Source organism: Mixophyes fleayi, chromosome 2, assembly GCF_038048845.1.
Source record: "Mixophyes fleayi isolate aMixFle1 chromosome 2, aMixFle1.hap1, whole genome shotgun sequence".
Taxonomy (NCBI): domain Eukaryota; kingdom Metazoa; phylum Chordata; class Amphibia; order Anura; family Limnodynastidae; genus Mixophyes; species Mixophyes fleayi.
The window spans coordinates 60,972,163-60,987,054 of record NC_134403.1 but is presented as its reverse complement, the minus strand read 5'-3'; the positions used below and the strand labels follow the sequence as shown (position 1 = coordinate 60,987,054).

The 14,892-nt window shown below is 41.9% G+C and overlaps 1 protein-coding gene and 1 pseudogene across 1 annotated transcript; both read left to right on the top strand.

Annotated features, from left to right (window-relative positions):
- LOC142139809 (tripartite motif containing 13-like) overlaps positions 1-14,892 on the top strand; it is a 693,488-nt pseudogene that overhangs the window by 484,444 nt on the left and 194,152 nt on the right.
- ARL11 (ARF like GTPase 11) lies at positions 9,018-14,098 on the top strand. Its single transcript, XM_075197967.1, has 2 exons — positions 9,018-9,293; positions 12,532-14,098. The coding sequence occupies exon 2, from the start codon at positions 12,541-12,543 to the stop codon at positions 13,084-13,086; it is 546 nt and encodes a 181-aa protein (XP_075054068.1). The 5' UTR covers positions 9,018-9,293; positions 12,532-12,540; the 3' UTR covers positions 13,087-14,098.

Sequence of the window (14,892 nt, the reverse complement as noted above, 5' to 3'; positions counted from 1 at the left end):
TTTCACGCGGGGAGAGGGGCCAAAATGATGTGTTTCACCGTGCCCCACCCCCTCCTGCCCTCTAGACACGCCCCTCTCCCGGATACAACTTGTCAAAGGTAGGCAACTATGACATTTATGGTCAAAGTGGAAATTTGGAAGTGGCGGTATGAATTGTAATGGGTATGTAACCGGAATTTTATAGTCTTACAATGAAGGCAGTAGGAGAAGTAGCGGTATGGCATACCACCGTATACACGCACTTCGACCACTGTGCATAGGAGTATATGGAGTGTATGGGGACATCTGTATAAAGCAACATGGGAGACATGGGATCGATTATCGGATACTACAAGGAGCAGTGGTATTGTGATACGTATATGGAGTTTGTGATACATTTAGATATATATATGGAGTGTGTGATATATATGATATAACATAAATGGGAGTTGTAGCTGTATTAATGAAAGTTATAGTAAGTAATGTTTATTATAGGGCCAGTAAAGGTCAGTAGTGATGTTCATGAAATCTACAGTAATATACAATACACATACATCAATAATCCATAACACATTGCATAATACATTGAAAAAATAATGTAAAGACCAGACATCTATTGTTTAACAAATTATACATTGATAACCTGATAATGCAGATCAAGTTATTTACAGAACAGTGAGTGACTGTAATGTCCAACGTGAAGTAGGCCTGGGCTCCAGAAGACAGGGCTAAGAGAAGTAGGCCTAGAAGTATAGGAGACCAGAGACTAACCTCATAGGGCATGGGGGATTGTTTCACAGGAACAGCTCAGGCAGCTAAAGGTGGGAATGGGAACAGGCGATCAGTGTGGTAGTGAGGCGGCGATCAATAACAAAGGGAATGGGGCGGGAAGTAGCGTAAGTAGAGGGGGGAGGATTGCTTGGCTGGTGAGGAGTTTAAATGTAATTCTGTAGGCCAAAAGGAGCCAATATAGAGCCTGTCAGAGTGGGACAGCAGAGATGAAGCAGTGGAACAGAAAAATAAGGTGGGCAACAGCCTCAAGACAGACTGAAGAGGGGCAATGCGGGACTTTAGTAGGGTAGAGAGAAGAGGATTTTAGTAATAAAGACGAGAGATTTCAATGGAATGAAAGGAGTTTTGCTGGCTGTGACAGTGACAAAGGGCTGGATCTTGGGTATAGTTCAGAGGTAGAAGTGGCAGGATTAGGAGAGAGACTGAATGTGAAGGAGATGGTGGAGTAGGGGATGACCCATAGGCAGCGGACTTGGGAGACAGATAACAGAGTAATGTTATCAGCAGACAGCAAGGGTGGAGCTGAGGGAGCCCTGGAGAGGAGGGGGGGGGGCGATCATTTATTCAGACTTAGAAATATTGAATTTAAAAAAATGCTGGAAGATGAGATGGCCAAGATGAGATCGATGGACAATGACGGGAGACATAAGGGAAGGGGTTATGAATGGAGATGTCATGACGTATCAACTCAATACATTTTGGAGGTGAAGTGGGTAACAAAGTCAAGAGCAGAAAGCAAGGAGGGGAGAGGAGAAGGGGGGAGAGGAGAACAGGGAGTATAAGGTGGCAAAGAGTCAATAGGGGTTGGAGGATTGAGAGGAAATGAAAGCCTTGAAGTATGGCTGTGTAGAGAGTGGCAGAACTGTAAGAGGAGAGAATGAATTTGAAGTGTAGAAAGTCAGCATGAGTGCACAGGAGCAATTTTGAAGATAGCGGGTAAGTTTGGTGTGCCAAGGTTGAGGCGGGGTCTGATGTATGTTAATAGTGTCATATATATGAGGATAGATGGGAGTTGTACCTGTATTAATAATGAAAGTTGTAGTTTATACTGTGCATAATAATGACAGATCAATTAGTACTGTGCACGATAATGAGATTTGTAGAACTTTTGCATAATGTAACTTGTAGTAGTACTTGTGCAGAACGGAGATTAATTGGGAATTGTAATGGAATCTGAGATACACATACACACACATGATTAAGATGCTTATATACGTATAGAAAACTTGATGATGTATTGTACCATCTAGGCTAGCCTGTTATATATTATTTATTTATTTATAAGGTGCCACAGATTCTGTAGCGCCGGATACAGAAGTAAGTAACAAATAGATGAGGTTATACACATAAGTAGCACAGATGAGTGTGAGTATGAGTGTGAGTAATGCTATGGTGACTCACACAGAGTGTAGCAAAAGACATGAGAGGATGTACGAGGGAGTCTGACAGTACACAGACATTGGGAAATAGGTAGAGAGGATCCTGCCCGTGAGAGCTTATGTTATTTATATATATATTGTGGCAAGAGCCCGCTACTGCAGAAGCACACGCAAACAACTTCTTCCTTTTTATGTAGTTTTATTGTCAGGATGGTAAATGTTTTGACACCGTACAGATTTCACAGCAATACTTGGAGACCCTAAACGCTAGCTAGACATAGCTCAGCTCTCTCTCAAGATCAGCCAGCTTCCCTAGCGTTTATCTCACTGAACAAGTAACACAGTCAAGCTTTTATACCTGATACTCCTCCCCCAGCCTTAGCTTGATGGGCAGGTGACACACCCACCTTCTCTTTATAAGGAAACGCCCATCACTGCCTCTGTTTGGACTAGTCAGACACACCCTGTCTGTTTGCTGAGAGGAAATCATGTAAGTGAGCAAACTTTAAACTACACATACGTTTTTACCTGGTTTAACCTCAACCTAGGTGCATAACTGTGCCAATGCTTTATTCTGTTTGTATACTTTCTCTGCCTCTTGTCAGATAAATGCCTCCCTTTGTTACATATCCCTCCCCCTAGCGTCTCCAAGTAGGGGGACGCGGACTTCGCGAGGAGCGCATATTTTCGTGACAATGCATCTGCATTCTTGTGCAGAATCCCAGGTCTATGTTCTACTGAGAACTTGAAAGGTTGCAGTGCCAAGAACCAGCGGGTTACCTTGGCATTTACCTCCCGGTTGTTCTGCATCCATCTCAATGGTGCATGGTCTATTATTAAGGTGAACTCTCTGCCTAGGAGATAATAGCGCAGAGCTTCTGTAGCCCATTTTATGGCGAGACATTCTTTCTCCACAGTGACATATTTTTGTTCCCTTGGAAGTAACTTACGACTTAGGTACAGGACAGGATTTTCTACTCCATTCTTCTCCTGTGACAAGACTGCACCTAAGCCAACACCAGAAGCATCAGTTTGGAGGAAGAACCTCCGGGTAAAATCCGGTGCTTGTAGAACTGGGGAGGAACAAAGAGCTAACCGAAGATCAGACCAGGCGGTTTCTGCAGTCAGGCCAGGTTAATCTATCTGGACAACTTTTTTTTAACATGTCCGTTAGTGGAGCAGCTCTAGTGGCGAAGTGGCTTACAAACCACCTGTAGTAACCTACTAAGCCTAAAAAGGTTATTAACTGCGACTTTTTTTCTGGTCCTGCCCAATTTTTGACTGCCTCCACTTTGTCTAGCTGGGGTTTCACACGCCCTCGACCAACAACGTACCCCAAATATTTGGCTTCTCTCATGGCTATGGCACATTTCTCTGGGTTAGCTGTTAACCCTGCTGACCTTAATGAAGCTAAGACTGCCTCAACTTTGGCTAAATGTGATCCCCAGTCTGGGGTATAAATCACTATATCGTCCAAGTAAGCAGCTGCATAAGCTGTGTGAGGTCGTAGCAATTTATTCATGGCCCTTTGGAAGGTGGCAGGTGCCCCATGCAACCCAAAGGGTAGGACTTTATATTGATAGAGACCATCAGGGGTGGAAAATGCAGTCTTTGGCTTGGCCGTGGAAGTCAGGGGAACTTGCCAATAACCCTTTGTTAGATCAAGGGTTGTTAAATAATTGCTACCAGCAAGATTTTCCACTAGTTCATCCACACGTGGCATCGGATAGGCATCAAACTGCGACATACTGTTTAGGCGCCTAGAGTCATTGCAGAACCTAATTGTCCCATTGGGTTTCGGGACAAGCACAATGGGACTATTCCATTCACTACTGGACTCTTCAATTACATCTAACTGAAGCATCTTCTCGACCTCCTTCCTCACATCCACCCGTCTGGCTTCTGGAATACGATAAGGCTTCTGCTTTACAATGACTCCTGGCGCAGTGACAATGTCGTGTTCGATTAAGGTAGTGCGCCCAGGAATGGAAGAGAAGACATCCCTGTTCCGACAAATCATTTCTTCAGTTTGTTGTCTCTGCTGAATGGACAAAGCTGGCTCTATGGGCACTTCAGACTTTTCAATGGCAGTACTCACTACCTGAGGAGAGGTTTCCTCATCATGCCAAGGTTTAAGGAGGTTAACATGGTATATTTGCTCCTCCCTTCTCCTACCTAACTGGCAGACTCTGTAATTGACAGGAACGAGAGCCTCTAGAACTTCATATGGACCCTACCAGTGGGCGAAAAGTTTGCTTTCCTGGGTGGGAACCAGGACTAGGACCTTGTCCCCAGGCTTGAAAGGTCGAACAACAGCACTTTTATCATAACTTTTTCTCTGTCGTTCTTGAGCCTCATTTACATGTTGCTGCACAATGTGCCCTATCTTTCCTAGCCTCTCATACATTTGTGACACAAATTGTACCAGATTTGGCTCCCTGGGACCTTGCTGCTCTCACCCTTCTTTTAACATATCCAAGATACCCCTGGGCTGTCTGCCAAACAATAACTCAAAGGGACTAAACCCTGTTGAAGCTTGAGGTACCTCACGGATGGCAAACATCAAATAGGGAATAAGAGTGTCCCAATCTTTTTTTTTTCTTGAGCCACTGCTTTCCTGAGCATGTGCTTTAATGTGCGGTTAAAGCGTTCCACCAAGCCATCTGTTTGTGGATGGTATACAGAGGTATGAAGCGCCGTAACCCCTAGCAACTGTCCTTCATCAGTTTAGACATTAATGGAGTACCCTGATCTGTGAGAATTTCTTTGGGTATTCCCAAACGTGTAAACATTAATACAAGTTCCTTAGCTATGGTGCTGGACTTTATGTTTCGTAGGGGAACTGCCTCTGGATACCTGGTTGCATAGTCAAGCACCACTAGTATATATTGGTGCCCACGTGTGGATTTTTCCAGTGGCCCCACAAGGTCCATAGCTATCCGTTCAAAGGGAACTTGTACTATTGGTATTGGAATGAGAGGTGCCCTGTACATGGGTTTGGGACAGGTTCTCTGACAAATGGGACAGGACCGGCAATACTTTTTCACTGCCATGTGTACCCCGGGCCAGTAAAACCTAAGCAGAACTCGTTTCCGTGTTTTATCCTCCCCTAGGTGTCCCCCACAGACATGTGTGTGTGCTGCTTTTAACACTAGGGTTACATGGACCTGAGGAACCATTAATTGTTCTACTTTTTCCCCCTGCACCTTAGCAACTCTATACAGGAAATTATTTTTAACAATAAAATATGGTATACCTTCTGCAGGCTGGGCGGCTTTCGCTACCCCATTTACTTCAGTCACACTTTTAAAGGCATGTTCCAAAGTGGCATCATTAAGTTGGTCTCGAGCAAAGTTCTGCAGAGGAAACAAAATTTGTATTGAGGACCAGTCCGTATCCTCACTGACAGGCGGGGTGGGCTCATCTGCGACATCACCGACCAATGCTAGTTTGGACTGTCCATGTTTCCCCGCAGGTGGATGCTTTTGTGGAACGCCTGCTGTGACTCCCAGGATGGCATTCCGGTTTGGCGGTTCCCAAAGATCGATGTCCATATGTTGTGGATTCTTAGGCGGCTCCTTTAAGACCGGGCTTCCGACAGTTGCATCAGTTGCCGGCATGTCCGGCCGGATCCGCTCACCGAGGACATCATTAAACAGTGGGAAGTCTCGCCCCAAAATGAGTGGATATGAGAGTTTAGGTGCTATGGCAGCTACCACCATAACAGTTTTGTCTTTGAGTGTGACTGGTAGTATTGTTCTTTCATACTCCTCTGTCGTGCCATGTACGCAAAGAACCTTCACCTTGGGCAACCGAGAAGTTATGGTTTCGGGTAAGGCAGAGCTGGAAACCAATGAGAGTTTACTCCCCGATTCAACCAAGGCAAGAACAAGGTTCTGGTTGATTAGCACAGTCACCCGGAACAAACAAGGACTTCCTGATGTGGGACTCATGGTAAAACAGCTTGGAAAAGCAGGCCCAATACGTGCCACGGAACAGTCCATGGGTTCCGGTAGTTTAGGACACTTTGCCTTAAAGTGGCCTGGCTCACCACATTCAAAACACTTCAGAATAGACGGCTTTGCACCTGGCCCTCTGTCCGTAGCCATTTTGCCATTGGGCCCTGTAGCAAGGATTGTCAAACCTGACTTTTGGCGTGGCAGCGGCTTTGGCAGAAATGCAGGTTCTTTAGTCATTTGTTGTAGCGCACAAAACCTTTCTACCACGGTGGCAAGCTCTTCATAAGTTTGTGGGTCTGATTGCAGAACCCACCTTTGCAAATCGCGGTTCAGCCCCCGGATGCAGTGATCTATCGCCAGAACTTCAATAATCCGAGAAGGCGAATTCTCCTCAGGCTGCAGCCATTTCTTTAAAATTTTCGAAATCTCAGCCACTTGCGTTCTGACCGTTTTTTTTTTATCATAGCGCCATTGGTGATAGCGCTGGGCTCGGCCTGGCCCGGAAACTCCAATTCAAGCCAATATCTCAGACTTTAGGCACAAATAATCAGAGGCCCATTCCTCATCTAGACCTATATACGCTCGCTGAGCTTCACCAGTCAGATATGGCGCCAGCCTCTCAGCCCAATCTTTAGGAGGCCATTTTGCCCTTTTTGCAAGTCTCTCAAAGGACACCAGATATGCTTCTATGTCATCACCTGGCGACATTTTCTGGAGAACAGGACCAGGTGGTTTCTTTTCTGTCATGTCTCACCTGGCTTAACTCTTCTCTTAAGAGCCTTGTGTTTTCCACCTGTGCTTCGGCAACTTCGTAGCATCTGAGCTTGCTGCTGTTACTGCGCAGCGGCCACATTCACAAGGGTTCTCAGTACTTCCTCCATGTTGACGTCTGCGCGGGTTGGGTAGCGGAAACTTGCTTCCCGGAGTATCCCACTCCTGACACCACATGTGGCAAGAGCCTGCTACTGCAGAAGCACACGCGAACAACTTCTTCCTTTTTATGTAGTTTTATTGTCAGGATGGTAAATGTTTTGACACCGTACAGATTTCACAGCAATACTTGGAGACCCTAAACGCTAGCTAGACATAGCTCAGCTCTTTCTCAAGATCAGCCAGCTTCCCCAGCGTTGATCTCACTGAACAAGTAACACAGTCAAGCTTTTATACATGATACTCCTCCCCCAGCCTTAGCTTGATGGGCAGGTGACACACCCACCTTCTCTTTATAAGGAAACGCCCATCACTGCCTCTGTCTTGACTAATCAGACACACCATGTCTGTTTGCTGAGAGGAAATCATGTAAGTGAGCAAACTTTAAACTACACATACGTTTTTACCTGGTTTAACCTCAACCTAGGTGCATAACTGTGCCAATGTTTTATTCTGTTTGTATACACTGCGAGGACCTGCCGGCTGTATGTTTTTTAGCAAGGCTTCCACAGTGTACAGCCGGCGGGTCCTCGCATTGCCCCCTTAATAGCCTCAGCCCTTACAAGTGACATCAATGTGACTGTTGGGATGTCAGTATTTAAAAATATCTAATTTTACTCATGTCGCCAATTACATCTGTGGCTTTTAAGATATCGTTGAAATTGTTGTCGGCATTTGTCTTCGGAATCGAGTACCCAACATAATTATAGCAGAATCTGTGTGTAAGTAGGTGAAAGGAAACTGTATGTACAATGAGCGGAGATTTATGTAAAATCTCCTCCGCAAAGTGTCTCACGGACGGACATTTCGGAGACACTTTGCAGTTAATTGAATTCCCCCCCTAAATATGCTGCACTGACAACTTCTTTGGGAGGACAATTTCGATTCAGACGTCTCCAAGCGATATTACCATTAAGTATAAATTTACTCGTTTAATATCTCATTGTGGTATAAGCTATCCTCTTTTGTAAATTATAAGGATATTAAGTCATAGAGCAGTTTTGTGACTACATAAGGGCTTTCAGATCAGAAATCAGAAGTGACTTGTAATATCTGTAATAATTCACAGAAGGGGTGTGAAACTTCTTATGGTTAAACTTTAAATGATGCTCTTGATAAAGCCAGATTGGCAAAACTATTTGGGTGAAACAAGTGACACTGCTGTTTTTATCCCATACTCTCTGGGGCCAATGTTCAGCCACAATGATTTTCCGGGTACTATAGTACCCGACTTTGTGGATTTTCCTGCGCACCTCCATGGGGTGTGAGTAAAATCTGCTTTGTTACAATATTCCTGAGACACTTAATGGTACATTGCACTGAATTGAATCGACCCCTCTGAGTGCACAAGTTTTAGTGAATCTTTCTAAAGTTATGGTGTTGTCTGTGCTCTGCTTTCTTTAGTGCTTATTTGCAAACACCACTATGCCTGTTGGTTATTGAGAATGGGATCTTGCCTTTTTAAGTCGATAAATGTATCAAGCTGAGAGTTTTCTGGTGGGTTTGAAAAGTGGAGATGCTGCCTATAGCAACCAATCAGATTCTAGCTATCATTTTGTAGAATGTACTAAAGAAAGCTAGAATCTGAACTCTCAGCTTGATACATTTACCCCTAGGGGTTCTCTGAAGATTAGCACTCCGTTTATCCATTGATGGGCTCTACTCACCTTGTGAACACAGTGGGCTATCTATAACTGAAATATTCTTCTTTTACAGACCAATTCCTTTTTATAATACTCATATCCTGCTTGGTTTTTTTACACCTCATTATAACTGCCAATTTACTCGTGTTAAACCATGAAAAAAAACACCTTCAATTTGCCTTCAAAAGGTGTGTCAAAAAGACGATTACCATCACACAGAAAAATAAAATAGCTTAACTACGGCTACTTAGCTACAATAGCTGACAAACCAAACAGGAACGTTGTTCTCACCTACAACCTAGATATTGTTTGACTTTCTATGTCATTGTTATTTCATTTGAAAAACCTGTTTGGAGCAGTCTGACACATGAGTCTAGGAAACCTATTGCACTGACACAATATGCAAATATCAACCCCAGTGCAGCGATATGATTGGACGAGGAGGGGACAGCAGTTCCGGAGTACAGCTGCATTGCCTTATCCTACTACAGTTACTTCTGCTTTGTGATGAAATGTAAATTCTCTGCTCATAGTTTTAGTGAAGTGAGAAGGAACAATATGAGACATGAAGTTTCACCATTGCCAGTAAAGGATTAGAGGCTGAATTAAAGGTAAGATATAGTTGGTAATACATGTATGGATGGAACTTTGATTCCTATGAACAGTCCTGATCATAGTAATGACAGATTTTGGTTAACCTGTGTGAAATGTTATCAGGTAAAGGTAATACGTTTTAAGTTCACTTTAAATAAAATGTGTTTGTTAGTGTAAGCCAGGCTTTGTCAAACTGTGGATCTCCAGCTTGTGGGGAACTACAAGTCCCAACAAGCTGTCATCCATGCACATTTAACTTTTGATTTGCCGCCTGTTTTGTAAGTATAAGCAGCCCCCCACCCAATCCCACAGTGGGCTACCTTGGGGTGGGTCTCTGGGCTACTTGCATTTTTTTCCCTTTAAAATGTTCCTAATAGGCTACTGAGCCAAGTATCATTCCCCATGATGAAATTTGCCAGCCGGCCCCTGACTATAAGGCCCAGCAATCAGTGCCAAAAAGTGCATGTTGGGGCATGTTATTACACAGACTCGGATGTATTCATTAATGGCATGATTTTTTTAAGTGAACCTGTCATGTGCCATATGATACAGCCCAGAACAGAAATAAGTATCTTACGTTTATATTGAATATTCACCATTGATCAGCTTTGTACACTCCTCGCATTGAAAAGGCAAATTATCAAGAAAGATATATTCTTGTGAGATGACTCACTGAGTAGTGTAATATCGATATTTTGTGTAATTACAGTGGAAAGGGCAGGGGGTCCAGATTCTTGTAAGTTGTTTTGGACAGGAATTTTCTGAGGATAATGCCAAAGGTGTAGATTATTATATTACATATCATATACTATTCCCAGTCAGTATTTGCTGTACATTTAGTACAAGTGTAGGTATGGTGTATGTATATATATATATATATATATATATATATATATATATATATATATATATGCTGTCACGGGCAGGATCCTCTCTAACTATTGCCCATTGTCTGTCTATATATATATATATATATATATATATATATATATATATATATATTTGTATACAGTGTCTAAACACAGTGGTGATGCATATCACATATCACAGTCAAAAAATGGTTTGCGTATTTTAGTTTTATATTTATGAGAAATGTTAATATAAGTGAAATGCTTGGAATCATTCATTGATGCATTGTCACCAGTACTGCTGAGAATTATTTGAGGTCTGGAGAGATTTTTGTAATATTAAAAGTGTCACTTTATATAATATTACCTATATAACCTGACTAGTACTTGGTTGTCATCTCTGAGCACAACCGCTAAAAATATTCCTTGCTTTAACATTAATTACAGGACAAATGTGAAGCGATATCATCACCATCCTTGTCACAACATCATGAAATGTGTTTTACAGTAAGCAGATATTAGCGGTATCCTGAATACTGTATTACACAATAAGCCATTCTCTGCGTTGGGGTCATAACTGTGTATTAATCAAGCTATAGCCTTCAAGTCACATGTAGCGAAGTTAAATATTATTAGAGGTAAAGCCACAATCTGACTGTTTTATGGCATTGTGTAAACACCCCTCATAAAAGTAATGACTCTATCAAAAGTACATATCTGTACGGGGGGGTGTACGTAGCTTTTATACCATTCTGCAAATGTTCAGTATTCTACAGCCACTTGCAATGAGTCATACACCTGCTCTGTGAATACTTGAAAAGAAAGTGCTAGGAAGTGCTAAGCTACAGTTGAAAACATTCCAACTGATAAAGAAAATTGTCATCTTCCCATTCTGCCTACAAAGGTATGGCATGCACCTGCCCATGTCTCCATTAACCCTATAAGCGTCCGATTGGTTCTGAGGTATCACCATTGTAGTCAGAAGAGAGCTCAAGACAAATATAATGTTTTATTATACTTATCTCCCACACTATTTGAACATTAGGCACAGTACTTCTACATTAGCAGCACCAGCAGAACAGGGCTAAATTGATTTTTTCTGGTCAGGTCTGTTGGGCCACTTCATACTTCCATTCCTTGCAGAGACAGCAAACTAAAAGATTAGTTCTAAATCCTAAACTGACCCTTCAGTTTACTGACAGCTTGCTCTGTTTTGATTATATGCTGAAATATCACTGTTGCATCTTGAACTGATATGACCAAATGACTTCAACTGAGAGGGGGTGGAGAAGAGTGCACTTATGTAGCCTTTTATGTAGAGTAAACCTGCCGGTCTAAACCTACCATTCAGACCTTCGTCGAGCAGCTTGACTGGGATCTGTTAGTGGTGATCTGCAATCTTCTTCTGGTCGCATTTAGAAACATGCCTGGTAATGATCCAGTCGATTTTGACCGGTCTGTTATCAGGCATTTTGGCCATAAGCACCGTGATAACAGGTCAATTTCCTGATATTGGCTGCGTTCAATTCCCGACCATGGCCTTATCTGTGTGGAGTTTGTATGTTCTCCCTGTGTTTGCGTGGGTTTCCTCCAGGTGCTCTGATTTCCTTCCACACTCCAAAAACATACTGGTAGGTTAATTGGCTGCTATCAAATTGACCCTAGTCTCATTGTATGTCTGTCTGTGTGTGTGTATTAGAGAATTTAGACTGTAAGCTCCAATGGAGCAGGTACTGATGTGAGTGAGTTCTCTGTACAGCGCTGCGGAATTAGTGGCGCTATATAAATAAATGATGATGATGAATATTGCAACGTGTATGGTCAGCATTACAAAAAGACAATGTCACGGTCTTAGGCTCATTACAGTGATCATTTCATGACTAATTTCTTTATTCAATAAAAGGCAACAATTTAACAATATCAATTAAATTGCTATATTAGGATGTTGCACTAATAAATATTAGAACTGTGAGACTTAATGGCAAAGTAAGCATGAAAATTGTAGAATCTGTTTTTCCCATTTTTAAAAAAAAAACAGAAACCACTTAACTCAGACTGGTGCACACCCTGATTTCTCTTCTGCTGTACATTAATTTTCTGATCTGTTACCTATGTGAGATCATCAACATTTATTTATATAGCGCCTGCATATCCCGTAGCACCTTACAACATATTGCATGATAGAGGTTGCAGTCCTCTGTTCTCTGGTTCTACCAAACTGAAAGTGTTGTTGAGTCTATTACACTAATATTTTTGCTATAAGGCCAGATGAATAAGGTACAGACCCACTCTTTCTCCACAATGATAACACTTGAATTTATATACTGCACAGTAGTTACCTTTGCAGTACCTTTATTATGTACAAGTGTGGTTATATTAACTTTATTTATAAATGTTTATCTTTTAGAACTTCATCATGGGAGGACAAACTTCTAAACCTGTGCACAAGAAGCAAGCGCGGGTAGTTATGATGGGTCTTGACTTTTCTGGAAAATCAACTATTCTGTATAAACTTAAAATGAATCAAACAGTCGAGACCTTTCCAACTGTCGGGTTCAACGTGGAGTCTCTCGAAATGGCCAAAAATGTCTTTGTAACGGTGTGGGATGTGGGAGGTCAAGACAAACTGCGATCAAACTGGAAAGAGTACCTAGAGGATACTGACATTCTTATCTTTGTATTAGATAGTTCTGATAAGCTCAGAATACCGGATGCTATGGCAGAACTGCTGACAATATTGAATAATGTTAATATGGCCGGAGTTCCATTTTTGGTTTTGGCCAACAAGCAGGATGCACCCGATGCCTTGTCCACCCAGGAGCTTGTGGATGTTCTAAAGCTGGAGAATTATGATGATAGACCGTGGGAGATACAAGGCTGTAGCGCATTCACTGGAGAAGGGTTGGCTGAGACAGTGAATGCAGTACTGCGTCTGCTAAAAAGACAAGAGGCCCAGAAATAATTATTTAGCATTTTTTGGTCCATAATCGTACGCAAAAATATCTTTCAAAGTGGATGAACTATCCCAAAGTAGTTTACATGTCAGCTTGTTCCAGTAATTTCATCACAGGATGAGAACATCTAGGGTTCTTTGCTAAGCACTCTGGTACATAAATGTCATCATCGCAAGCAGATCAGTGCACTTTTTGCAATGTATGGATACAAATTGGGACCAATTCATGTTATCCAATCACAAATTGCCTCTGTGATGTAATTTGCATTAATGAAGACAACTGTGCCTTGCCCCTTCTTGTAAACCAATCTCTTTCATGGTTCTAAATTGAGACATAGAACTGAAACATTATACAAAGGGGTGTTTCTAGCCGGCCTGGTGACCCACATTTACCAGCGGATTGTTTACCCATAACTCCCCTTATCCATTTTACAGAACTATGTATAGAGATTTTTTATAAGAAACCACAAGAAGGGAGGAGCAGTGAGATACCTAACTATGGAAAAACAAGGTTCCACCAATAACCGGTGGCCAATACCACTGCACTGAGAGGAAAGCCTTGCTTGAAACGTATATAAAAGAATCATAGTAAATATACACTCTAAGAGACAAGCACCCTGCACTTCTTGTTTTAACCATGTTATAGTAAATTGTATTTTTTTATTTATGTAAACTTATTTACATTTATATGTGTACATGTCATGTTTAATAAGAACTGAATTGTATAAATATTATACTTTAAGGGCTAAATTTACTAAGCTGCGGGTTTGAAAAAGTGGGGATGTTGCCTATAGCAACCAATCAGATTCTAGCTGTCATTTTGTAGAATGTTCTAAATAAATGACAGCTAGAATCTGATTGGTTGCTATAGGCAACATCCCCACTTTTTCAAACCCGCAGCTTAGTAAATCTAGCCCTAAGTGACTTAAAGTGAACATGGCTGCATTCATTTCTTTTAATGGTTTAATAATGCATCCAAAATATGTTTCCAGAAATATCACAGTAAACTGTTGCGGAATGATTTTGTTTTCAGAAAAGTATTTTTGTCTTCTCTCTTACTTTTGCTGACAGCCCCTTCCTAATACCAGTGGCATTCTATATGAGGGATACACTGTGATTGTGTAGTCTAATATTTTACAATGAAAGATGCAAGCATACATCCCAACATTAAAGAGATTGAGTGCCAAGAAGGGTGTGTGGTCACACTAGATGGGAGCATGCCACGTCACATTGAGGGCGTGTAACACCCCCTCCTCCTTGCATCAGAAGCACTGGGCCATCCCCCCTTCCTCTCCCCTAAAAACACCCCTTCAGTATCGCACAAAACTGCCTCTGGCATGCATGGTATTGTCCCCAAATCGGGATGGCAGGACAGTCCCCTCAAATAAGGATTGTCCCGCTTAAATCGGCACAATTGGGAGATATGTACCAGTATAGTATTATTTTCTGTATTTAGCACACAATTATCTACACACCTAGGTGTGTGGTAATGACAGGTCATTTTTTACACGGTTGAACAAAGTGTTGAAAGAATGAAATATTTAACTGGAACCTCTGATTCTCTGGGTCGCTAATCTATTTTAAGTTATATGGGAGAAAAATAAAGAATTATGATGATGACACAGTGATAGCAGAATTAAAATCCCTGAGTACTGGCCCCACCAAACCTTCATTAGGCACTGAGATCAGAACTAAGTTTACAATTAGGACTTCATTGGAGGTATACGTGCAAGGTTAGGGCTGTATGGGGTTAAAACCTGTGATAAGTTTAGATTTAAACTCTTAATGACCAACATATTTTGTGGCTTTGACAAG

Coding starts and splice junctions, on each gene's coding strand:
- ARL11 (XM_075197967.1), top strand. CDS start 12,541: ATGGGAGGACAAACTTCTAAACCTGTGCACAAGAAGCAAGCGCGGGTA.